This window comes from Geotrypetes seraphini, chromosome 15, assembly GCF_902459505.1.
Source record: "Geotrypetes seraphini chromosome 15, aGeoSer1.1, whole genome shotgun sequence".
Lineage (NCBI taxonomy): Eukaryota > Metazoa > Chordata > Amphibia > Gymnophiona > Dermophiidae > Geotrypetes > Geotrypetes seraphini.
In genome coordinates, this window is record NC_047098.1 from 65,566,357 (window position 1) to 65,592,278 (window position 25,922).

A 25,922-nucleotide genomic window follows, 5' to 3' on the forward strand; every position below is an offset into this window, starting at 1 on the left:
GGCTGAACGCTATCTTCCCCCACTGGAGCCAAAGCAGAGCTCTGTGGGGAGGAAGCTAAAATCAGCTGTTTCGCCAGCTTTTTTGTTATGCCGGCACAGAGTGGCGTAGAAGGGGAAGCAGCTGACATGAAGCCGGCAGGAGTCTTCGCTGTCTTAATTGCCACTGAAAAATTTGAAAAACGAACCGAGAACACTCGCTTGCTGACGTTTAAGAGATGAACTAGGTAAAGCTTGTGAAGTAAAACACTGAATAAGAAATACTTGCGTTTTGTCAGTGAGAAGTACAATTGATTTTTCTGCCGGTTTTGTGTTGTTCTGTGAGGCAAGTTTGTCTTTTTTTTTTTCTGTGCCAAGCTGTCTTGACGAAAATAAATCTGGCCTGTTTTTTTTGTTGGGGTTTTTTTTTTTTTTTTTTAAACGAGTGATCAAAAATACTTGCAGTTAGCTGACACAGGCAGAAATTTGACGGATGGAAGAATCAATTACCCTGTCACTGAAAACTTGCTATGACAGGAGAAGAATCAGCAGCGTTAGTGCTAACTTGAATATTGAGTTGAATTTTGAGCCATACTCCGAAAAATAGAATTTTTTTTACTGTTACACCAAATAGTAAACCTTTTCCATCTGAATGAGTATAAGCCTATAACAGATTGCTCCTTTGATTTCCCTTGATGTTATTAGAACAACCAAAAGAAAAGATTATTGCCCTTTAACATCCAAGATGTAAGCACTAGAGAAAAGAGTGCCTTGGTTTTGTGTTTCATAGATTGACTTCCTTATGGATAGTTAAAGAAAGAAGGGCATCCGGAGTTGAGAGTTTTGAGCGATGCCCTTCTGTAAAGTTTGCAAATACTGAGAAGCAATAGCTACAGTATACAATCCTATGTCTTTGCAACAGAATACTCTCCTACATAATTAATGTATCATATAAAATGATATAAAGCACTCAAGAATGAAAGATTAGGTTTCTTACCTCCGCTAATCTTCCTTCTTGTATATCTCCTCTGGAGCCTGGCTGCAGAACTTAAAAATAACACCAACCCCCTCTGCGAGGTCAACTGTGCGGCCACACCCCTTGAAGTTCAGTAGGTAGCAAAGCCAGGAGTATCTAATACAAACAGGAAACACAAGAAAAAGAGAGGGGGGTGCGGGGACTCCCGGTACAAATCAGTGCTGCTCATGATAACCAAATACATAATTAACAACCGCCAATAAAAGGCTAAGTTAGGATAATAAGAAATTGAAACATTTCACACCTGCAAAACTGAGGAACAGGTCACTAAAGAAGACCCAGCCTAAAGAGAAGGGGCACCATCCCAGGATCCCTAAAACCCCATAAGTTTAAATAAAAGGACACTCAGGGAAATGGTAGCGAGGCTGGTCAAAGGGAGAAAGCCAACTTACCAGTTACTGGTAGGCAACCTGCGAATTGGACAAAACAGATGGGCGGGAGTTCAAGCTCCAGAGGAGATATACAAGAAGGAAGATTAGCAGAGGTAAGAAACCTAATCTTTCATTCTTGTACAATCTCTCTGGAGCCTGAACTATCGGGACTTATCAAAGCAGTTCCAAATCTCATGGGGGGCCCAATGAGCCTGCCGCCAGAACAGAAGGGCCAAAGGCCGCAACACCCATAGTTGCCACAACAAGCTGGTAAAAAAAATATGAAGGGAAACCCACGTGGCCGCCCGACAAATCTCCTCAGGCGAGACCACCTCAGAGTCAGCCCATGAGGAAGCTCTTCCTCCAGAGAGTGAGCCCTCATGCCAAGGGGAGGCTGCTTCCCCGCCATCACATGGGCCACAGAAATGCCCGCATGCAACCAATGCAAGAAGGTAGCCTCGGAAGCAGGCCGACTCCGGTGTGCGGGGCCCGCCAGAACAAACAGATGGTCCAATAGACGGAAGTAACCTCAAGGCATCTCAAAAGGAGATGCTGCACCTCCAGAGACTGCAAAACACGGAACCGACAGAATAAAAGTGGGTAACCGCATAACACGGAACCTACAGAATAAAAGTGGGTAGCCGAACTACCTGGGTGACCTGGACTGCTGACCCCACGTGCAGAAGAAAAGAAGACACGGTCCTCAAAACAACCGCAGACACTGTAATGCGGCGAAAAGGATCCCTGCATGACATAGCCTGAAGCTCTGACAGACCCTGAGCAGAAGCGACCGTAACGAGGAAATTAGTCTTGATGGCAACATCTCTCGGAGAAATCCCAGCCAGGGGTTCATAGATCAGACGAGCCAATGAGTGGAGAGCCAGACTCAAATCCCTTGGAGAACCCGGCAGTCGCAAGGGAGGCCGCAGCCTCCACGCCCCCCCCCACCCCACCCCGGTAAGAAGCTACAACATCTTGGGGAAATACCAGAGAACCCCCAAGAGAAGAGGGACCCGAACACAACAGTCCCGCAATGGGGACCTGGAAGAAGAAACCGCCAGACCCTTCCTGAGCGACACTAAAACTTAAGGGAGGAAGATTTCATGGCGACACCAGGAAATACTTCTTCATTGAACGGGTGATTGATTGATGGAATGATCTTCCCCAGCAGGTGGTTGAGGACAGTAGCGTGCTCGTCTTCAAGAGTCGATGGGACAAACAGGTGGGAGTACTACGGAGTTATGCACAATCGATAGATACTCCAGGCAGACTAGTTGGAGGGAGGGTTCTTGAGTGGGCAGACTTGTTGGGCCATCGGCCCTTCTCTGCCGTCATGTTCTATGTTTCTAACCCACAGGAAGGCCAGAACAGGCGCATCGATGGGGCCAAAGGATCCATGTGAACTGCTGTACACCAGGCTAAAAATCACCTCTAGGCCAGGGGTGTTCAACCTGCGGCCTGAGGACCACATGTGGCCCCGTGAAGTATTTTGTGCGGCCCCGGTTGAGGGCGATGCAGTATTTTCCTCTGCTGCCCCTGGGTGTTTACCATCTTGCTGGCTCCCTCCTCTGTCTTGCTGCAGTGTTTGCGCATTTGTGCGGCCTAGAAACATTTTTTTCAGCCAATGCGGCCCAGGGAAGCCAAAAGGTTGGATACCCCTGCTCTAGGCCTTCCCGGAGGTTGACCCCATCGAATTCCTGTTGCCATGAAAAAACATGGCAATGACAGCAGAAGAGAAGCCCCTAGTCCGCAAGACCGTGCGTACTTCCCCAGGTCGCAAGACCAAGCCATCTGGAACTGGAAGGGCTATCGGGTCCTGCGTGAGCAATCTCCGATGGTAAGAAAGACACAAACCCCTCAACTGCACCAGGTCTGCGTACCAAGGACAGCCGGGCCAGTTCGGGGCCAAAAGGAACACCGGACCTGCGCGAGATGCCACCCAGCCCAGAACGCGCCCTATCATAGGCCACAGGGAAAAGCCATAAAGAAGTTCCCCATCAGTCCATGGTTGAACCAGAGTGCCGAGCCCTGCTCTGCTGACCTCCCATCGGTGGCTGAAGAACCTGTCCACCTTCCGGTTTCCCGAGGACGCTATCAGATTGAAGGCGGGGTGACCCCTCCGAAGAAACATGGCTTCGAACACTAGCTCAGACAGGGACCATGCTCCCGGGTCCAGAATCTGACAACTGAGGAAGTCTACCGGCACAACGTCCCCCCCCCTGCCACAGGAGTGGAGGACAAGGCCATCAGATGCATCTCCGCCTAGGCAATGAGCATCCAAGCCTCTATGCTCAGCAGGGGACTCCTCATGCCCCTCTGACAAGATGACATAGGCAACCACCGGCGCAATGTCCAAGAATACACAGAGAATCCCTTAAAATCGCAGCAGGCCAGACAGACCATACACATCTCCAGCCGATTGAACAACCATTTGCTCTCCAATGCAGTCCACCAACTATGGACCAGCACAGACCGGCAAACTGCTCCTCAACTGAAGAGATTCGCGTCCATCGCCAGGGGCACCCAGTCCAAGATGCGCAGAGGGAATCCGCTGCACAGAGAAACCAGGTTCAACCACAACACCATACAGCTGTGAGTCATTGCCAAGCATGGTAACTTCACCCCAGCACATCCCGCTGAGGATTCCACTGGGACAGAAGGGATAACTGAAGAGAATGGATGTGAGCCCTTGCCCACAGATCACAACTATGGTCGCAACCAATAGACCCAATACCTGCAGATACTGTCTGGGCAGGAGCCACTAACATGTCCCGACTGTACTCCGAAGCTTGATCGTCCCGGCATCTGTCAGAAACACTTGGTTCCTGCCCACATGGAACCAGACCCCATGTACTCCAACTCCTGCGGCAGCTCAAAGCGACACGTTGTGAGATGGATCACCCAGCTGAGACTGTCCAGCAGTCACTGCTTGGCGAACCGCCAAGGGCCTTCCACCAAAGAGGGAGCTCTGATCAGCCAGCCATCGAGGTACTGATGGACTTGCACCCCCAGTGAGTGCAGATGGACAGCCACCACCACCACCAAGTCTGTGGTGAATGATCCAGGTGCCGATACCAACCCGATGGGCATCACTGCGACCTGGAAGTGCCTCCCGAGAACATGCAACCTTAGGAACCTGCGGTGATTCGGAAAAAACAAAACAAAAAATCGAGATGTGGAGGTACACTTTCGAGAAGTCCAAGGAAGCCAAAAACTCCCCAGGCGCCACTGCTGCCACTACTGAGTGCACCGTTTCCAGACGGAAACGTGGAACTCATAGGACAACGTTCACTGACTTCAGGTCCATAATTGGTCAGCAATATTCAGAGTTCTTTCATTGGCATGATGAAGTAAATAGCGTATCTCCCGGTGCCACAGTTTCCCTTCGGGACAGGCTGTATAGCTGCCTGATCCAGCAACCTGTGCACCGTGGCTCGCACCTGGTTGGCCCTGTCCAGAATTCCCACAGGAGGGGACAAGAAGAATTCCGGCAGAGGCTGGAAAAACTGTAGTCAAAGACCTTTCCTGAGCACAACGAAGACTCACTGGGCCGAGATTACCATTTGCCATTCTGGAAGGAAGGCCGAAAGCCGCCCCCCGAATCGGGGGAGGGGAGCCCGTCAGAGACCTGGCAGCATATTTTTTCTCTAGGAAGGGGCAGAAGGCCAGGACTAGAAAAACTGTGGGTGCGCTGCACCTCCAAAGCCAGGACTGGAGGGAGCTCCGAAACGCTGTCCCGCCACTGGGGGTCCAGTGAACTCCAGCAGGGACGAATATCTGGCCATCCCAAACCCCTAGTCGGACGAGGTCTAGAGCCCGGGAGCACCTCAGGCTACAGACCTGAACACTGGCCACAGGTCATCAAAACCTTGGCCAAACAGGAGCGAACACGTAAAAGGAACCTGATCACTGAGCCTTTAGCTGAAGTAGCACCCAACCACTGGTGAATCCAAGTCATTCGCCAAGCGGAGCCTGAAGAAGCTCCGAGCTTAGTTCAAGATGCTACAGAGTACATCGGGCAAAAAAATTCAGACATTCCCAGGCCACACAGAAGTGGCTGCTGCAGCTTGCCCTCCCACTTTAGCGGAAACAGAATGACACTGGAGATCAAAATGCAATTGTCAGTCCTGAACATGCTGCAGGACAATCCTTCCATCTGAGGAAAAGGAGCTTAGCGACCTGAGCCATGGCTGAATCCATCGTCAGCGGGACCAGTCTCTAGTTGAAGTATGATGCCATGGGATCCAACTTTGCCAAGTCCAAGGATAAGGAAACCCTCCATGGACTACCAGACTTCTAACAGCACTTCCGCCAAAACCACATTGCAGCAAGGAGGCATACAGCGGAGGGATAGAACTCCGAACTGTACATTCTGTCGGAACCGCATGGTCTGAACCAGGTTCTGTGTTCACAGTAGACCAAAAATAAAGACGGGCAGGTGGCTAGTCTTGAAGAGCCATCACTCCGCCTGGTGATCCGTAAGGTCTTGGAACCCATTGGTCTGGGTATCACCCAGATCTGCTAAGTTAACCACACTTCTGCTGATTCCGCTGAAGAACCAGGCGACAGCAACAGCACAGACACCGAAGCAAAAGCAAGGACAGGGACGAGCTGTCTGCTTTCTGGTACCCCAGTAAAGGAACAAATAGTCATGTTGGCATCCAAAAGTGGAACAGACTATTGTACTGGAGTCTGAGTGGGAGAAACAGGCAAAGCCCCTTTTATTCCTGGGGGGGGGTTGTTTGTTTTTTTTTACAGTCAGATACTTCAGAGCCCCAAAATCTGGTGAAAAACAGGCACTGGCGGCTGGAACCGCTCTGTGCGTCTCAGATTTCACAGGATCAGCAGACTGAGGAGACTTTTTCCGGAAACTGCGCTTGTATTTCGCAAAAAAATCATCCACGCCCCGGATGCAGGAATCACGACTCCGGTGGAATTAAATGGCATTAGGGCCTCTCAGGAGGAGGAGAGCGCAGGATCTGCTCATGTCGCACAGGATAAATGGCCGCGAATCCAGCCGCCGCATCTATGGCATGAATCCATACCATCCTGTCCTGAGGTGGCCATCTGTGAAGTTTGGAGCAGAAACAAAGCTTCTAAGACCAAAAAATATACTTTTAAAAACATTAAAGAAAATCCAAGATGGCCACCGTGGGTGCCGATTTTGACAGAAAAACGGCCATTAAAAATGCAGGAAAATGCTAAAAATGGCGATTTTAGGATTTTACAGGTGGGGGGACCAGGGCATGCAGGGAAACCCCCTAAAACCCTGATTTGAGGACCCCCCAAAATCGGCAAAGTCTGTGACTCACAGACACCACAGACATCTGCTGCAATGCATTTCAATGGCAGCCAGCAATACACAGTACCGGCATAGGGAGATCATTACCTCAGGAGCTGATTAAAGTGGATATTTCAGATCTTCTGGCCACCTCAACTTCCCTGTCACCTCAGATCACGACCACCAGGACCCCTCAGAGAAATCAGGGAAGACACGTGGCACGGTTTCGATCCCGGCGTACCTCCTCGGAACCGCAGCAGCCTGCGCTCTACCCCTTTGCGGACGAACCAGGGGAGAGATGGCTCCCGAACCTGGAGATCCGATTCAATCTGCAGGCTGTCCAGAAGGGTTTACTGCAGTTTCAGGCTTACAGAGCACCCTCCAGAAGTAGACAAACTTTAAAATGTCTGCGATCTCCCGCCGAAGGATCACTCGCAGAGTTGATCCGCAGCACGAGGGCAAACCCGCGGTACCGAAGAAAATAAAAGACTAGGAATTGAGAAATAAAATCATGAGCAGAAGAAAACTAGAAGTTCTCATCAAGGCTGCAGAATCAAACTGAACTTCAAGGGGTGTGGCCGCACAGGTGACCTCGGAATGGATGCACTACCTGATAGTTCAGGCTCCAGAGGGATTGTACAAGAATAATATCTATGCAGTTCTAAACAAAAAAATTAATACTTTTTTATTCTAATTCCTTTATTAAGATGAATTATTATTTTACCTGTGCTTCTTCCCTTGCTTCATGGGTTTCCCTGTTTTCTGGTAACGTCCCCATCAACACTTTTCCATCCAGACAGGTGGCTTCTAAGAAGTTGGATGGAATAAAACCTCTGTGTCCATTCAACTCCCCCTGTAGAATAAAGATAAAAAATAGTTTATCTTGTTATTTTCACACTACAGCAATTATATGAGTACAAGAAAAACAATGAGATGAAAACAAGCACAGTGGGATACAAAGTAATAAATGGACATGTGAGCAGGATGGGTTATAAAACATCATGTTCATATTATTGTTTGTTATGTCATTCATTTTATAGAAGTATTTTGTAACCCGCTGATATAAGTTTTGTTACATAAACAAATAATTAGCATAAGGACTGGTGCAGCCCTGGAACAACTGACAAAGCAGATCTGCGTTACAAACTTTCTGCTTGAACATCGTTATCAATTATCATTTGCTCCCTACTACAGTTTGAACTGACTTCTTCATGGTACTAAACCACCAAAGAAGAAACAAAAACCCCCAAGAGTTCAAGATAAAAATTAAGTATTGAAGTGGTTCAAATCTACTAAATCAAAGGCTACATTCCTGGCCACTTTGATCAATTAATGACTAGCTCATTGTGACTCTACGCATCACTCTCAAATTCATTGTCTTTATTAATCCCTCCCACTTTTCAAAGCTGTGATATTGTTGTGCTGTATAGTTGGGTAAGGGGGTCATATCAAGTCTGCAGTGCCCTCTAAGGCGCCCTGCTAGCACTGTGTGGCCAGTCTACTGGCCCTCTCACATCTCAATGGTTTCTTTTGTGTGTTTTTCTTCTGGATGTAGTTTTTTTAAAAACAGTTTAAAAAGATTAACTCACTGAGCACAAACACATCTATGAAATAGCCGTTTTCTAAACAAGAGAGACATTTTCTTGTTTCTAAAATTGAAAATGCCCCTTCTACATCTAATAACTTTAAGAGACTATTGGGATATTATTCCTGCTATAAATCATATCCTCAGCCTTTCCATTTCCATTGCACTTCGGCAGCAGGGCTGGCTAATCTAATGAATCTATTGATGTAAGTGAGCTATGAGGTATTCAGCCCCATGTGCTGCTTTGGGTCTTTGAGGTTTTGATTTACTTGATGCTATTCTTTTTATTTTTTATTATTTGAATTGTTAGATCTTTCCTATTTACTAATTGTTTTCTCAGGTACTTTAGCTAGATTGTGAGCCTTTGGGACAGTTAGGGGAGTTCCAAGTACCTAATTTTATTTTATTGTAACCCGTTCTGTTTTTGCTAGATTATATTTTATAATAAGCGTGTTAGTGTTGTGTCTATTACTCTTGTACGCAGAGGCACAGAAGTCCCGGCACTGCTCAGAAAACAACAGGTGATAGAAAGATTTCAAATTACCAACTTATGTTCAAATTATATGCATGCTGTTTATGTTGAATATCGCTTCGAGGGAGAAAAGGCCCAGTTTCTCTAATCTTTCACTATATGGCAACTCCTCCAGCCCCTTAACCATTTTAGTCGCTCTTCTCTGGACCCTTTCGACTAGTACCATGTCCTTCTTCATGTACGGCGACCAGTGCTGGATGCAGTACTCCAGGTGAGGGCGCACCATGGCCCAGTACAGCGGCATGATAACCTTCTCTGATCTGTTCGTGATCCCCTTCTTTATCATTCCTAGCATTCTGTTTGCCGCCGCACCACATTGCACGGACGGCTTCATCGACTTGTCAATCATAATTCTCAAGTCTTTTTCCTGGGAGGTCTCTCCAAGTACCGCCCCAGACATCCTGTATTCATGCATGAGATTTTTGTTACCTACATGCATCACTTTACATTTATCCACTCCAGTCTGAGTATTGTCCATTTACCCCCACTCTCTGTTTCCTTTGTCTAGCCAGTTTTTAATCCACGCGAGTATTTCACCCTCGATCCCATGGCTCGCAATTTTCCGAAGTAGTCATTCATGTGGAACCTTGCCAAACGCCTTCTGAAAATCCAGATATACAATGTCGACCGGGTCGCCCTTGTCTATCTGTCTGTTTACTTCCTCAAAGAAGTGCAGCAAGTTCGTCAAACATGATCTGCCTTTGCTAAAACTGTGCTGACTGGTCCTCATCAGCCCATGTCTGTCAAGGTGATCAATGATGCCGTCCTTTATCAGCGACTTTTCCATCTTTCCCCGTACTGAGGTCAGACTCATCGGTCTGTAGTTTCCCGGATCTCCCCTCGAACCTTTCTTGAAGATCGGTGTAACATTCGCCACCTTCCAGTCTTCCGGAATCTTTCCCAATTTGATCGACAGATTGGCTATTAGTTGAAGTAGTTCAGCTATGGTCCCTTTCAGTTCCTTGATGACCCTCGGATAGATGCCATCCACTCCCAGGGATTTATTGCTCAAGCCTATCAATCTGCCTACACACCTCCTCTAGACTGACCGTCAATCCTGTCAGCTTTCCATCTTTGTTGCCAGCACATAGTCTGATAATTCTGGTATGCTGTGTAAATCTTCTTCAGTAAATACAACACTTCAGCACAGGTAGAAAAATGCTGATTATACAACTGGTTCTCACCGCAGCATTTGACCTGGTGGATCACAACATCCTACTACAAATACTAGATACAATAGGAATCACAGATAAGGTACACACATGGTTTCAAGGATTCCTACAATCCAGAACTTACAGTTACATGAAAAACCACATCAAAACTGAAAAAAGTGTAAAAAAACACAATGCATGTGTATCAGAAAATCTGTGGAGTGCAATGTCATGACGATATCATAATAGAGAATGCCGGCGAATATTTAATTTCTGGCCAGCTTCCTTGCTGCAGTCGTTTTTCTGTTCAAAGCCGCGGTCTATGCCTACGTTATGATGTCAGAGAGGCTTTTGACTCAGGTGCGGAGCTGCCGCCAGCTGCGGCTTTGAACGGAAAAATGATTGCAGCAAGGGAGCACTTGATCATCGTGTCCAGACCATGGGCTGCAGAATAATAACTGGCGGACCGCATGTGGCCCGTGGGCCACGAGTTTGAGACCACTGTTCTATGGGTATTGTATTGATTGGTGTGTGTTAGGTGCCATCGACTTGTATCTTAGTGACTTGATGAACTTCAGATCTAAAAAGAAATCAATTTTGTGCTAGTCTGGTAAAGCTCCTCCAGCATCATCCTTATGGTTGTTTACAATATGTCCAGCCATCTGATTATAGGTTGCCCTCTGCCTGGTTCCTTCGATCTTCCCAAACATGATGTCCTTCTCCAGTGATCTCTCTCTTCTGACGGTGTGATCAAAATAATAATAATAATAATAATTTTATTCTTATATACCGCCAAAGCCATAGAAGTTTGAGGCGGTTTACAGCAAGAAGCGCTGGACAATCGACGAAGAGGTTACAGTCAAAGTCAGCGAAGAGGTTACAATCAAGTCAGCAATGTCATCATTTGGGTTTCAAGAAACAGAATTGATTTGTTACTTCTACTGGTGGTTCATGGCATGCATAAAATCCTTCTCCAGCACTGAAGCTCAAATGACTCAACTTTCTGTTGTGATTGGTAACTTGAGATAAACTGTGAGCCCTCTAGGGACAGGGAAATACTTAGGGCCTGTTTTACAAAGTCGCCGTTAGCGGCTGCGCTATGGTAATGGCCCCGAAGCCTATAGAGATTTAAAGGGCTTCAGGGCTGTTGCCATGCGGCTTTGTAAAACAGGAGGATAGTGTATCTGAATGTAACTTACCTAAAAAGATGTGAGCTAAATCCAAATAATATAAACATGGTTGTCTTACTCAAGTTTCACTGTATATTATATAAAAGCTGACTGTAAACATCTAAAAATTAATAAAAAGAATCTTTTTAAGTAAAACAAATTACAGAACAGAGCATGAAACTGATTTTTGGAGTCAATGTTTCAGATTCTATAACTTACAAAGAAGAATCCATCATCATCCATGTCACCAAAAACAGTGATAACATCTCCAGCATTAAAAGTCAACTCAGCCTGGAAATAAAACACAAAGGAAAGTTTAGTCCAACATAGCAATTATGAAATATAATGTATTTCTGGTTATTCTAATTTCCTATTAATACTTTGTAAAGTTACTAATCCCCCTCTTATCAAACTGCACTAGAGGTTTTGAGCATGGGCCAGCAAAGTAATGCTCTGACGCTTATAGTAATTTTGTGATCATCATAGCATTTTTCCCATGTCAGCTTGTGCTAAAAATCTCTAGCACAGTTTGATAAAAAGAGCCCTTTATTACTGCATTTGGTAAAATTAAAATATTATCTTTCATTAGAACTATAGGAGAAAAAATCTGGCTTTCAAAGTAGGTGATAATCTCTTTATGTAATACTTGAGGAAATTATTCCCTGATATATGTAGAAAGCTAGTACTATAAAAGGCAAAGGTACATAAAAGTACTTCTCTCCTTCACGTTAAAAAGTATTTACTTTTTTTTTTTTTTTTAATCTTTATTCCTTTTTATTTCTTTCAACAAGTGTACAGTATTATTACAATTAATTTACATAACACACTTGGCATTCTTAAACAATATTATTATACATGTTTTTATTCCCCCCACCTCCCACCCTTTTCCATATCAATAAAATATTCCTTCCAAATTTATATATAATTATACATCCCTTTTTGATAATACAATTAATCTGACATGAAATCTGTCCCTCCCCCCATCCTTCTTCCTCAAACACTTTAAACATTTTATTATATCCAGTAATGTACAACAATAAATATCCCATCCTATTACATATATCTCCTTATTTTTCATAACAACATATTTCCAATATTTTTCCCTCCCTATCCCTCCCATCCCATCCCATGACAAACTGAGTTCCACCAAAAATTACAATTCAATCTAGAACAGTCTTTCCAATTAGTTGTTATCTATTGAATTCCCACTCCCGTAAGAATCAACAATAATTTATTGTTTGCTGCAGATATTTGGCATTTGGCCCTCATACACATTCCAAAAATCACTGTGTCATAGGATAAAGCCACATGACTCTCCATCAACATATTAACTTGATCCCATATTGATATCCAAAATGCCTGAATACATGGACAATAAAATAAAAGATGGTCTAGAGTTCCAACTTCAATTTTACAAAGCCATCATCTATTAGACTTAGAGCAATCTAATTTTTGTAATCTAGTAGGGGTCCAGAATGCTCTATGCAACAAAAAGAACCATGTTTGCCTAATAGATGCTGACATCGTACCTTTAATTCTCCAAGACCAAATACGTGGCCATTGAGATGCATTAATATGATGCTTAATCTCAATGCTCCAAATATCTCTTAATCCATTTTTAGGCTTCTTATTCAAATAATTAGATATAATTTTATACTACTTTGCGGCCTGGTGACCCAGAAAATCTGCCTGGAAACATAAGAGATCAAAAATGCAGAAGAGATCAAAAATTGTCGAGTTCAAGTAGAAAAAATATTCGGCGGTATGGATAAATCTTTACCTAAGGTCCTGACCCCAATTCCAACCCCGACCCCAAATCCAGTGAAGTCTTCTACGTGGCTACCGCCTTTCACCTCAACCTTAATCAAACCTTCCTCGTTTGAGAAGTCCTCGTCTTCGGGGGAAATCAGCTAAATCTTCTCCTGTCTCCCTCAGGTAAGATAGCTAAGCCAACTCCTCCAGACATGCCACCATTAGAACCGGTGGTTCTGAAGCTTCCTACCTCTTTCTTCTTCGAGGTCCTCTTCCTAGGAGACTATAGCCACACCAAATGTACCAGATTCAATGGTCTTGTTGCCGGTTTTGCAGAATATGTTGGCAACTATTCTGTATCAGTTGTTTGGTAACATGCTTGCCCAATTCACTCCTGCCTCGACTCTGCTACCTGCAGTCCAGCCTGAGCACTCAGCAGTATTACAAGGAGTCGAGTCCTTGGCAGTGCCTCGAGCTCAACCTAGTCACTCTATACAAGGAGTCGAGTCCTTAAAAGTGCCTCCACATGAATCTCAACACTATACAAGGCGTTGAGTCCTTAAGAGTGCCTCGAACTCAGTCTACACACTCTATACAAGGAGTCAAGTCCTTAAAAGTGCCTCGAGATACCTCGTTGCAAGGAGCCGAGTCCTTTTTGGTGTCTCAATCTCATTCTCCGACTTCCAGCCCTACCAATGTTAATGTCTTTTTCAGAACTCCCCAGAAAACTGATTGATCCTACTTGCTCTCAAGAACAAATAATGATCAGTTTGTTATATATATTAAAATACTCAAAGTAACAGAAGTAGTAATCTAAAATTACTTACCTCCACATCAAGATTAGGAGAGTCCTTTCTAGGATTATAATCAAAACTAGCCACCATGGTTCTTGAGGTGTTCAATTCTTCATTGTTAATAGACTGCCTTTGCTCTGTATAGATGAGAATATTACATTAATATTTTGATACTGAACAATTCTTCCTCCTTCAGTGCTCAGGAGGAAAGCTTGCGCTCGGAGCAGAAGTATCTGGCATAACCATGCTGTGTGCTTCCGCAAACTGCCCCCTCCCCCCCAATACCTCTTCAAATCTTCACAGGCTGTGAGCAGCATCTCTTCCCTGCTGCTCGTGCTGGCCTCATCCTTACCTCTGATGTCATTTCCTGGCCCCCGTGAACAGGAAGATGAGGCTAGCAGAACAGGTAAGAGGTGCTGGTTGCGGCTGGAAAAGATTTGAAGAGGTACTGGGGGAGGGAGTGCAGGAAAGGGTACATGGTGAGGGGAAGAGGAGAGGTGCCAGCACCCTCGCCAAAGTGGCGTCTGGGGTGGTGTACCCCTTCATTCCCCTTACTATATCAGTGTCCTCCTTCAATTTAGTCTTATCATACTGTCAAGTGATCAACTATTTCTTAAAGTAAGGTCTCATGAGTCCTCATGCAGGGAACTAGTATTTGCCCTACTTCCTTTGGATCACACTGATAAGACATTTGAAGGATTACATTAGCAGATTAGTGTGCAGAGTATCATAATTCCAAATGTTGATTATTATAATAGCTTGCTGATTGGTTTATCTAAAAAAAGTACAATGGCGTTTGCAGATAATAGAAAATGCAACTGCATAGGTCTTATGTGGTTTATTCGGATTTGAAAATCTCTCATCAGTATTTTAGAAGACTGCACTGGTTACCTGTTGAATTTCAGATCCAGAATAAAATCTTTTGCTGTTACTCACTGGACAAATTTCAGTAGTAATGGCTTCCCCTTTGCATTTGCATCAACCTTGCCAATAATTATGGTCAGAATCAAAGAATTTATTAGATGTCCCCTCTTTTTTAATTGTGTATTTAGATGAGTATACATCTTCAGTTTTTTATATAGCTAGTTTCATCTTGTGGAATGTATTGCCGCCCTAGCTTAGGGCAAAGAAGACCTTTCTATTTGAGTGGGCTTTTGGGGTGGAGCACTGAATTCCTTTGAAAACAATGACTGAGAGTGGAGGGTACTGTATTTTTGAATGTTGATGTTAATCATATTTTATTGAGATTGCTCTGTCATTTGAATTTTATGTATATTCAGTTGTGATCTGCGTAGAATAGTAGATAATGTGGAATACAATTAAAAAAAAAAAAAAAAAATAGTCTCCAAACAAGAAATCACGGGGACATCTCTGCAAAGATGACTTGCAAAGACATCAAGGTTCCTACCCAAACACTTGAAACACTGTATTCAACTTGGGAAGAAATGTCTTAATAAAGATACAAAAGATAGGAGGAATCTTAAACAGATGCTGAGCAGAACCTGCTGAGAGAAAGAAAACTTTGCTGTTGAGAAATTGCATTCAAACTGGGAAAAGGTAGACTTGTGTTTAAATAGGTAATTTCAGCTCTTTAAGTTACTCTGCTAACAAAGATAGTCTATAGTATAGTTTAGCATTTAAATCATCTGCTTTGAGTTTCATATGAGCAGATATTCTCCGAGGACAGCAGGGCGTGTATTCTCATACAATAAGAAGAGATAATTTGTAATATCTGCTTCAGTGAGTCCGGTGTTACATATAAGAAAATGTCGTCTCCGAACTTCCACATTGTACACCTTTAATGTGAGGATGAGACTTTATCGCAATCAATAATGGTTCCCGCACTATATTGAATAGTAGAGGCGATAGTGGACACCCCTGTCTAGTTCCTCTAGTTGGATTAAATGAATTTGAGTATATACCATTAATAAGAACCTTTGTAGTTGGGTTGGAATATAGTACTTTAACCATGGTCTAAGGAAGAGTATTAATGATGTCTAAACGGATTTCTTCTTTGATTGTATTTCTTTAACTCTGTATTTCTGTTAACAAGTGGATGCTTGTGGATTTATTTGAAAATGCATATAAATAAATAAAAAGAAAAGTTGGACTTATGGAGGGAGGGAGAGAGAGATATTGGTTGGAGGAGGGAAGGAGGACCAAAGGAGAAGCATGCAGGAGGCACTGGATATATAGTTAAAAGCACAGAAAAATTAAGTCACCAGACAACAAAGGTACGGAAAATGATTTTATTTTCCATACAGTGATTGAAATGTGTCAGTTTTTTTTATAATTCTTTATTCATTTTAAAACTTTCATCAAGTGTACAAAAATTGCAACACAATAACATAGATTTAACCACTTGTACATCTTATCATTATAGCTTATAGTTGTAAATATAACCCTCCCTCTCCCATCCTGAAATCCTTTTAGTAATTTTTATTTTACATGTAATAGAAACCCTCCCCCCACCCCACCCTTATCTTACATATTAAATATAGAAATATTAGGAAAATGGCATCAATCATGACAAAAGGACGTTAATGGTTCCCAAATTTTAATGAAGTTTTTATCATTTCCATTTTGCACCGCTATTGATCTTTCCATTCTGTATATGTGGCAAACTGAATTCCACCAAAATTTAAAATTGAGCCTTTCCAGTTATTAGTAATATGTTGAATGGCTACTCCGGTCAAAATCAATAAAAGTTTGTTATTACACATTATCATAAGTTAATTCTTGAAATGTGTCAGTTTTGAGAAAGGAAAGATGTTAAACTTTAACTGTGAGAGCCGCAGAAAAAAATAGTTAATGTCTTATTAAAGAAATTACAATTTTGCATGAGGTGAAAACTCTTATTCTAGCACCCGTTAATGTAACAGACTTAAAGACTAGTTGTTGAATATTTTGCTAAGCTTATGTGACCAGAATTGGGCCAGCTAGCTTTAGATCTGCCATTAGAACCCCTAACTTTGGCACACAATACTTAAAGTCAGCAATAAGCAGCTAACCACTTCCGTGCCTACTTTTTACCCATTTAAGAACATAAGAAGTTGCCTCCACTGGTTCAGACCAGAGGTCCATCGCGCCCAGCAGTCCGCTCCCGCGGCGGCCCATCGGGTCTATGACCTGTGAAGTGGTTCCTGACCATTTCTATAACCTACCTCTACTTCTATCTGTACCCCTCAATCCCTTTATCCTTTAGGAACCTATCTAAACCTTCCTTGAACCCCTGTAATGTGCTCTGGCATATCACAACCTCTGGAAGCGCGTTCCATGTGTCAACCACCCTCTGGGTAAAAAAGAACTTCCTAGCATTTATTCTAAACCTGTCCCCTCTCAATTTCTCCGAGTGACCCCTTGTACTTGTGGTTCCCCACAGTCTGAAGAATCTGTCTCTGTCTACCTTCTCTAAGCCCTTCAAGATTTTGAAGGTTTCTATCATGTCTCTTCTAAGTCTCCGCTTTTCCAGGTAGAATAGCCCCAGCATTTTCAACCTGTCAGCGTATGAAAAGTTTTCCATACCTTTTATCAGTTTAGTCGCTCTTCTCTGGACCCCCTCAAGTACTGCCATGTCCTTCTTGACGTACGGCGACCAGTACTGGACACAGTACTCCAGATGTGGGCGCACCATTGCACGATACAGCGGCATGATGACTTCCTTCATCCTGGTTGTGATACCCTTTTTAATGATACCCAACATTCTGTTCGCTTTCTTTGAGGCTGTCGCACACTGTGCTGATGCTTTCAGTGTTGTGTCCACCATCACCCCCAGGTCTCTTTCAAGGTAGCTCACCCCTAGCAATGATCCCCCCATTTTGTAGCTGAACATCGGGTTCTTTTTCCCTACATGCATGACCTTGCATTTCTCTATGTTAAAACTCATTTGCCACTTTTTTGCCCATTCTTCCAGTCTCGTTAGGTCCCTTTGCAGGTCTTCACAGTCTTCCATGGTTCTAACTCTGCTGCAGAGTTTGGTGTCATCAGCAAATTTAATAACCTCACATTTCGTCCCCGTCTCCAGGTCGTTAAGAAATATATTGAACAGAAGCGGTCCCAGCACCGACCCCTGTGGAACTCCACTCGTGACCCATTGCCAGTCTGAGTAATGGCCCTTTACTCCAACCCTCTGTTAGGTTTCTTGTGAATAGTGTATCCAAATCTAAGCACTCAGCCTAGCTCAGTATTTGAAAGGACTAATTTATGGATATTACTCCCAAAGACAAGTGATGAATCACTTTGAAAATTGATCCTTTATTCTTTTTGTTGTATGATATGGTAGATTTTCAAGTGATATTGTATTCTAATTGTTTGATATTTACTGTACACTTGTTGTGAATTATAAAATGAATAAAGAATTTAAGAAAAAAAAAAGAAAATTGATCCTTAACACCTTTTTGTACCTTTTCTCATTTGAATATTTCTGTCCTTGATACTACCTTATCTTTGGAAAGCTTGAGAGTTTACCTGACTTGTTATCACCTGATGCTTGTTTCGATCTGATCTTTCTGGTTGAAGCATGCCACACCGAAGGACTTGGATGTTGGTTTAATCTGGGACCTTCAGAGACACCCATCTGAAAGAAGAATTAACATTTATGTTCTTGGGTTAAGTTGTTGATAGTCTCATGTAGCTGAAGTTAGTTCTCTCTATCCACAATTATATCCGAATTCAAAAGGTACAAAAAATTCCCCCCAAATTCCATCTGAACATCAGGAGAACAAGCCTACCAAGATTAATGTAATTATAGACATCAGTGTACCTTTAAAAAAAGGAGAACTGAAATCTGTTTTTGTTTTAAATTTTTTATTCATTTTTCATACTACAATAAGTGTATCATATAAAGTTATACAATCTCATAAAATACACACTTGATATTCCTTCATGCATTACTGTAAATACAACATATCATTCTATAGTCATGTACTATAATATTTGAAAAAGTATGTAATACATATGTATAACAATTATTACTCAAATTGTAAACCCACCCATCCCCTCAAAAAAATTGCATACAAATACAACAAAATATATTGATAAATTCATATATATTATGAGATAATTAAAATAATACCCACCCACATCCCCTCTTAACAAATAGCTATCAGTACTAACACTTCTTTGTCAACTAATATTTGCACTAATGTTTCCTGTGTGTATCTTAATATACGGTCTGTTAGAATAAAGCTTTTTAAATTAAGGATTGTATCATCAGTAAATGACTAGCCTAATAGGAATTTGTTTTGTTTTTTTGTTTTTTTTTTACTTTTTATTTATAGAATTTTCATTCTTTCAATACATGAATCACATATTATAAAATGTATAATAAAATATATATGTATGTACAAATTCATATCATAGATATTCATCCCTTTCCCCTATTAATTGTTTTTCCATTTTTCTTTCATATTAATATCTATATTTCCCACCCTATATATATATATATATATATATATATATATATAAATAGGAATTTGTTGATTTCTGATGATGATCCAATAATTCAAGATTTATTGCCCACTGATTTTTAAATTCTTTCAATCAATCGTGATGCTAGAAGGGGAGGAGGACTGGCAGTTATCTCCAGGAAAGATTTGAATTTGAAGCGTTGAACTCTAAAATGACAAATCATCTGGAAATACTATCCTGTATATATTTGTAGTAAGGAATTAGAGAACTTCTTTTCTTGCGTATTATTTTATGTTCCACCAAAAAGCTGGACAAAAGCCAAAGAGGCTGGGGAGTTTAGGGCTTTTGATTTTGTCTCTACAGCTAGCAATACCTTAGGTTTTTTCCTCCCTTGGGTGGAGTTTTTTCCTGGGTAAGTGCTGGCTGTAAGAGGAGCCGATGATTATAGCAGGTCAGCTGTATGGCTGAACACAGAGGCTCTGGCATTCCTGGCCAGGCCTGTAGCTCTGAGGCTCATTTTGGATAATAGGTTTGTTTAACTTAGGCAAAGCCTACTCTCCCGAGTGTCTAAGTTACTTTGTCAGAGTAGGTTTTTGATGTTTTTAATGATTTATAGATGACATACTGCTACTCTGGACCGGGTCCATGGCTAGGTTGCAGCAATTTCTGGAATATTTGGAAACGTGTGATCCCAATATATCATTCCAGTCCATCATTTCCCCAACAATCCATTTTTTGGATTTAGAATTGACACTATCGGCAGGGCAGTTTATCACCTCAATTTATCGAAAAGAGATAAAACGGAACACTGTCCTTCATTATAACAGCTATCACCCTCAGAAGTTGAGAGACAGTATTCCAGTTGGGCTGTTTTTGCAATTAAAAAGGCTTTGTACTGAAAGGACAGAGTTCTGTCGACGGGCAGAAGAAATGAGGTAAGATTTGCTCAGAGTGATTCAGAGAGCCCGTAAGCGAGCTATGTATGCTGATAGGCGATGGTTATTGATGCGAAAGGATCAAACGCGATGTGCACAGCCGGTCATGTGTGTACCACCACACTCTTATCAGGCACAGGAGCTAAGGGAAAGTATACGGAAATTATGGCCACTTTTTCACTTTAATCCCTGACTAGTTGAAATGCCCAGGTTTGCCTACACTAGGGGTAAGGAATTGTTTTCTAGTCCTGCAGAAACAGTGAGTGGGGCTGCAATACAACTGGGACATTTTAAATGTGCAGGGTGTGTATATTGCCAGTTTGCCTTGGTAACTTACAAGGTTGTTGTCCCTGGGAGTGATCGTGAATTTTTCATAAGAGCACACGCGGACTGTGACACTAAGCAGGTTGTGTACAGTATAGTTTGCCCGTGTGATAAATGGTATCTGGGGCAAACGCAACGAAAATCAAATTTAGGGGGCTCAACATCTTAGTAATCTCAGATTGGGTAAGGAGGATACCCCGCTTGTTTCGCATTGGCAAATAAATGCTCATAAGGTAGAGGATATGCGGTTTGTGGTTTTGATTCAAGTGTCTTTACCAAGTGGTGGTAATATTTCTGAGGTACTGCTTAGAAGGGAATAGAGCTTAATTTATGAGTGGAATAGGGTTGAGCCTTATGGACTCAACAAAGAAGTGGAATGGAATCTGTTGTAACAGGAATGGGGGCTGAATATGGTTATATTCAACAAAGAAGTGGACTGTAAGTTGTTATAACTGGAACAGGGATATAAGGTTTATGGAGAGGAAGTGAGGTCATGCAGTTTGATTTCCTGGTAGACGATGTGTTTCCTGCTTGTCAGCTGATCCCGGTTTGTGCCGAACCCTGGGTCCCTGCTCAGTTTAGTGGTAGGCGAATGATGTTTTAAAGATTTTGGTGAGGTTTTAGTATGAATGAAAGGGAATGTATGTGAGTTATTTTGCATTGTAGGTGAAGTTGTGATGTTGGTGAGCCTTGCAAACACAGCTCCTGAAGACGCCAGGTGGCGAAACACAGTCTTGTGTTGAGCTGAATGCTTTATGAATTGAAGAACAGGACCATCATGAGGACAGAGAGGCCTGACGATTGTGTTTAAGAAACTGTGATTTTCATGTGCTAGACTGTCGTGCAACTCTCACTTTGAAGCCTCTCTGACTAGATGATCATGGACTAATGAACACATGAACTAACCACGATCCAGTTTGGATAAAAATAATCACAATAACTGAATTATGTGTGTGAAAGTTGGGAAGTGAGTGTGAGTGATGGGGATTGGGTTCACTGACTAAATTATTCTGATATTTATTTATTTATTTATTTTAATATTTTATTTATAAATTTTTCATTCTTACAATAATTTAATTGTACATAAAACTTCAATTAACACATGAAAAATTGTGATTACAAATAATTCATCTTATCACATAAAATATAACCCTCCCCCTTTTTTTCATTTCTTAAATCCATATAATATACATTCTCCTCCCCTCCCCATTCTAATATAACCATTATTAATGTGCTATGAAATCTGATCATTGGAATAACGAGTCAATGGTTCCCAAATTTTCTTAAAATTATGAATATTTCCCTGTTGTAATGCTATTGTTTTTTCCATTTTGTATATATGACAGACTGAATTCCACCAAAATGTATAGTTTAATTTGGTATAATCCTTCCAATTTTGAGTTATTTGTTGTATGGTGACCCCTGTCAATATTAATAATAGTTTGCTATTGTTTGCTGTAATCGGACTCTGAGTTCTCATTGCTGTACCAAATAGTATAGTATCATATGAGAGTCCTACATGATTTTCTAGTAATTCATTAATTTGGGGCCAAATTATTTCCAAAATGCATTTACACAGGGACAAAAAAAAATTAAGTGGTCTAATGTCCCAACTTCTGTTCTGCAATGCCACCACTGATTTAGCTGATGTTGCACACCCTGCTTCCCAGATACCGCATCAGGCCAGGCATGTGCAGCGACTGCACAAGCGCCAGGCCCACAAGCCTCCCCCCCCTTCGGACATCAATTCTGATGTTGGAGAGAAAGTTCAGGGCCAGCCAGGCAGCGATTGGCTGGACCGGAATGTCCTCTCTGACGCCCTAACCCTAACCCTTGTAATACACTATATCTGTTTCTCATTCCTTCTGCATCTCCTACCCTCTCTACATCTTCATCCATTTATATCCCCCTTCATGAACAGTATATATTGACCCACCCTGTGTCCTGTCATAATTAGATTGCAAGCTCTTTCGAGCAGGGACCGGCTCTTGTGTGTTTAATGTACAGCACCACATGCATCCGGTAGCTCTATAGAAATAATAAATAGCAGTAGTAATAGTATGTAGTGGCACTGCCTGGTTAGGTGCTGCTGAATAGTGGCAGCTGGCCCGCAGATCGCAATTGAAGCAAGCAGGTATTTTTATCTATTTCACTCTGTATTAAATATAGCAGTACCTTTCCTTCCCTGTCTTGTTGCTCCAGTTTCTTTACTTTTTGCATCTCCACATTTAGGTCCTCCTCTTCTTCCTCTTCTAAAATATCTGAAAGATCTGAACTGTGGGTATGGTCAAGAGAATTCAACTGCCAGTTTCCTTTGCTGGATATTTCTTCTTGTGACTGCAATAAATTTAGAGAAATTCTTGAATATACAGTTCATTGAATAATAATGTCACCAAATAAGATACAGTAGAGAGGAGAAGGGAGGAGGGGGTAAAGTAGTTCATTTACTCACCATGTTTTAAAATGACTTGGTTTTATCATTTATAACAATATATGCCACTGCCATACAAGCTTTTCTGATTATGAACTATATATCTGTAAAGTTTTTCACAAAATTCATTGCTACATACCACAGTCTCTTGTTTTTTGGAATCTCTCTCTGAGGTTATCTTGGGCAATGCCATTTCCTCATATGGCTTAGTAGAAAAATCTGGTTCTGGAGGAAGACTGCTAGCTGTAGACCCTTGGATTGACATGCGACATCCATCCTTTAAATCATGTCCCAAAGTGTGTGACATTAAGTTGGCAATGTCAGGCGAATGCACTATGGAAGCACTTAAGGAAGGAATGAGATGTGATAAGACTTTCACTGACATAGAATCCACTGACATGTCACAATTAGAAGTAGTATTGACTGAAAATTTTGCATTAGAAATGGCTGTGGGCACATTATGTAGCAAATTCAAGGAAGATGTTAAGGGAGTCGATGGGATTCTTTCAGCTTGAAAGTTTGAGGATTCCCCACATGGCAATTCATAGGAGAGACTGGAAGAAACAAGGACCTGTGAGTAGCAATTAGAAACATTCATAAAGGCGGAGGGGATCTGAGCTGGTACTGAATCCACAGATTCCCCATACGGAGACATGGTTCTGACTGAAACTTCACGGGACAGCTGGAGCAACTTCAAGTGAGCCATTCCCACCAGGACACTCCCAGCAGTTGGAGAAGTAACTTCAAGCACCTGAAGGAGGGAACCAAGAGAACTTTTTACTGATCTAAAACATTCAATAATTATTAAAGAATTTAACATGGAAATAATTCCATCTCAGCCTTAGTCATGGTGGTCAGCAAATTAAAAAATTATTGAGCTCCTTAGATGAGCTATGCACACAATGCTGAGAAAACAGAGACATGGGTGCCAGCTCTATAGTTGACTGAATACCTAAATAAACACCTTTGCCAGGTATAAGAGCCAATCTGCTTCTATTCAAATGTGCATAAATATTATATATGTACACGTCTAACTAGAAGTAAAGATCTCAGACACTGTTATCAAAAGCATATGAACTTGTAACACACATTGCATTAAATGATCATCAATCTAAAAAAAAAATCTTGAGGTTTTTTTTATATATTAATTAAATTTGACATAAGTCAGTGCTCAACACTTATCGCTCATAGGAAATGGCTGCCTTGAGCTCCCGTAGTCTCTCGAGGACTGTGAAGATTTACAAAGGGATCTGAACAAACTGGGAGAGTGGGCAAATAAATGGCAGATGAAGTTTAATGTAGAGAAATGTAAAGTCTTGCATGTAGGAAACAGAAACCCGATGTACAGCTATATGATGGGAGGGCTAGTAATGGGTGAAAGTAGCCTCGGGGTACTGGTGGACAAAACAATGAAGCCGCCGGCACAGTGCGCAGCAGCCTCTAAGAAGGCGAACAGAATGCTAGGTATTATCAAGAAAGGTATTACAACCAGAACGAAGGACGTTATCCTGCCACTGTATCAGGCGATGGTGCGCCCACATCTGGAGTACTGCGTCCAATATTGGTCGCCGTACCTTAAAAAGGATATGGCGATACTCGAGAGGGTTCAGAGGAGAGCGACGCGACTGATAAAGGGTATGGAAAACTTTTCATATGCGGAAAGATTAGAGAAACTGGGCCTCTTTTCCCTGGAGAAGCAGAGGCTTAGAGGGGACATGACAGAGACTTACAAGATCATGAAGGGCATATAGAAAGTAGAGAGGGGCAGATTTTTCAAACTTTCAAAAACTACAAGAACGAGAGGGCATTCAGAAAAATTAAGAGGGGACAGATTCAGAACCAATGCTAGGAAGCTCTTCTTCACCCAAAGGGTGGTGGACACCTGGAATGCGCTTCCAGAGGGTGTGATACGACAGAGTACGCTACTGGGTTTCAAGAAGGGATTTGATGATTTCCTGAAGGAAAAGAGGATTGAAGGGTACAGATAGAGGATTCCTATACAGATCCTGGGCCTGATAGGCTGCCGCATGAGTGGACTTCTGGGCATGATGGACCTCTGATCTGACCCAGCAGAGGCACTGCTTATGTTCTTATGTTTGTGAGACTAGGCATTTATATCTGTTTATTTTTGGAAGTGATTGAGTACATAAGGCAGCAGAATGCTTTTTGTGTTTGGGGGGGCCAAAAGCTCCACCCCAGACCCACCCAAGCTCCGCCCCCCCTAATAATAGAACTTGTAAATGCTATTTCTAACATTCATTTTTCATATACTGTACACACAATATAATCTTGTTAATAATACATAATGGTAATCACAAAATTAAACTACATAAAGCACACTAATTTTCCTCTCCCCCACCCTTGCACAGCATTTCTTCATTTCTTCCTCTCTTCTCTACCCCCATATGCAATGTCTTCCTCTCTTTCACTGTCCACCATCTCTCTTTCTCTCATTCCCTTCCTTGCTGCAAAGGGAGTAGGGGGAAGAGAGAGAGAGAGAGGGAGGGAAGGAGGGATCCAGGGTGCATTTCTCCAATTCCCTTAATTGCCACATCCAACATTTCTCTCTCTTTTAACCCCCGAACTGTGTGCAACATCTTTTGCCCCTGCCCAACATTTCTCTTTCTATCATCCCTCTGCAGCACCATGCCACATCTTTTCTTCCATTCCCTCCACCATGTTCAACATTCTTCCCTCTTGTATCCCTTTCCATCTGTCCCACTGTTCTCTCTCCACCACATCCCAACATTTCTCTCTCTCTCAACTTCACTCCTCTCCCAGCACCATGTCCAACAATTCTCTCCCTCCCTATGCCCAATTCTCCTCTTTCTTCCTTTCCCCATGTACACCATCTCTTTCCCTCACACCCATGTTCAACAATTCTCCCTTTCTAGTCCCTTCCCCACTTTAGCATCTCTTTCCCTCCCTCCATCCTATATCTCAAGGTCATGCCCCTCCCTCCCGTGTCCAAAGTTTGATTCCCCTCCCTCCTTTCTGTGTCACATGTTTCCTTCTCTCCATTCTGTGTCTCAAGTTCATGCCCCCTCCCTCCTTAGTCATAAGTTCACATTCCCTTCCTTGTCTCAATTCGCCTTTCCCCTCCCTTCTGTGTCCCAACGAACCCCTCTTCCTCCATCCCTCCCTTCTGAGACCCAAGGCACCTCCCTCCCTCCAAG

The 25,922-nt window shown here is 42.5% G+C and overlaps 1 protein-coding gene across 10 annotated transcripts in view; it reads right to left on the minus strand.

Annotated features, from left to right (window-relative positions):
- TSPOAP1 (TSPO associated protein 1) overlaps positions 1–25,922 on the minus strand; it is a 225,595-nt gene that overhangs the window by 23,297 nt on the left and 176,376 nt on the right. For all 10 annotated transcript variants that reach the window (XM_033922925.1, XM_033922922.1, XM_033922920.1 and 7 more), the window contains 6 exons: positions 22,886–23,497; positions 22,491–22,652; positions 18,115–18,223; positions 13,681–13,784; positions 11,321–11,392; positions 7,389–7,517 (listed from right to left, as the gene is read on the minus strand). In XM_033922925.1, coding sequence (XP_033778816.1) covers positions 7,389–7,517; positions 11,321–11,392; positions 13,681–13,784; positions 18,115–18,223; positions 22,491–22,652; positions 22,886–23,497 — 1,188 coding nt within the window. The remainder of the gene's footprint in view (positions 1–7,388; positions 7,518–11,320; positions 11,393–13,680; positions 13,785–18,114; positions 18,224–22,490; positions 22,653–22,885; positions 23,498–25,922) is intronic.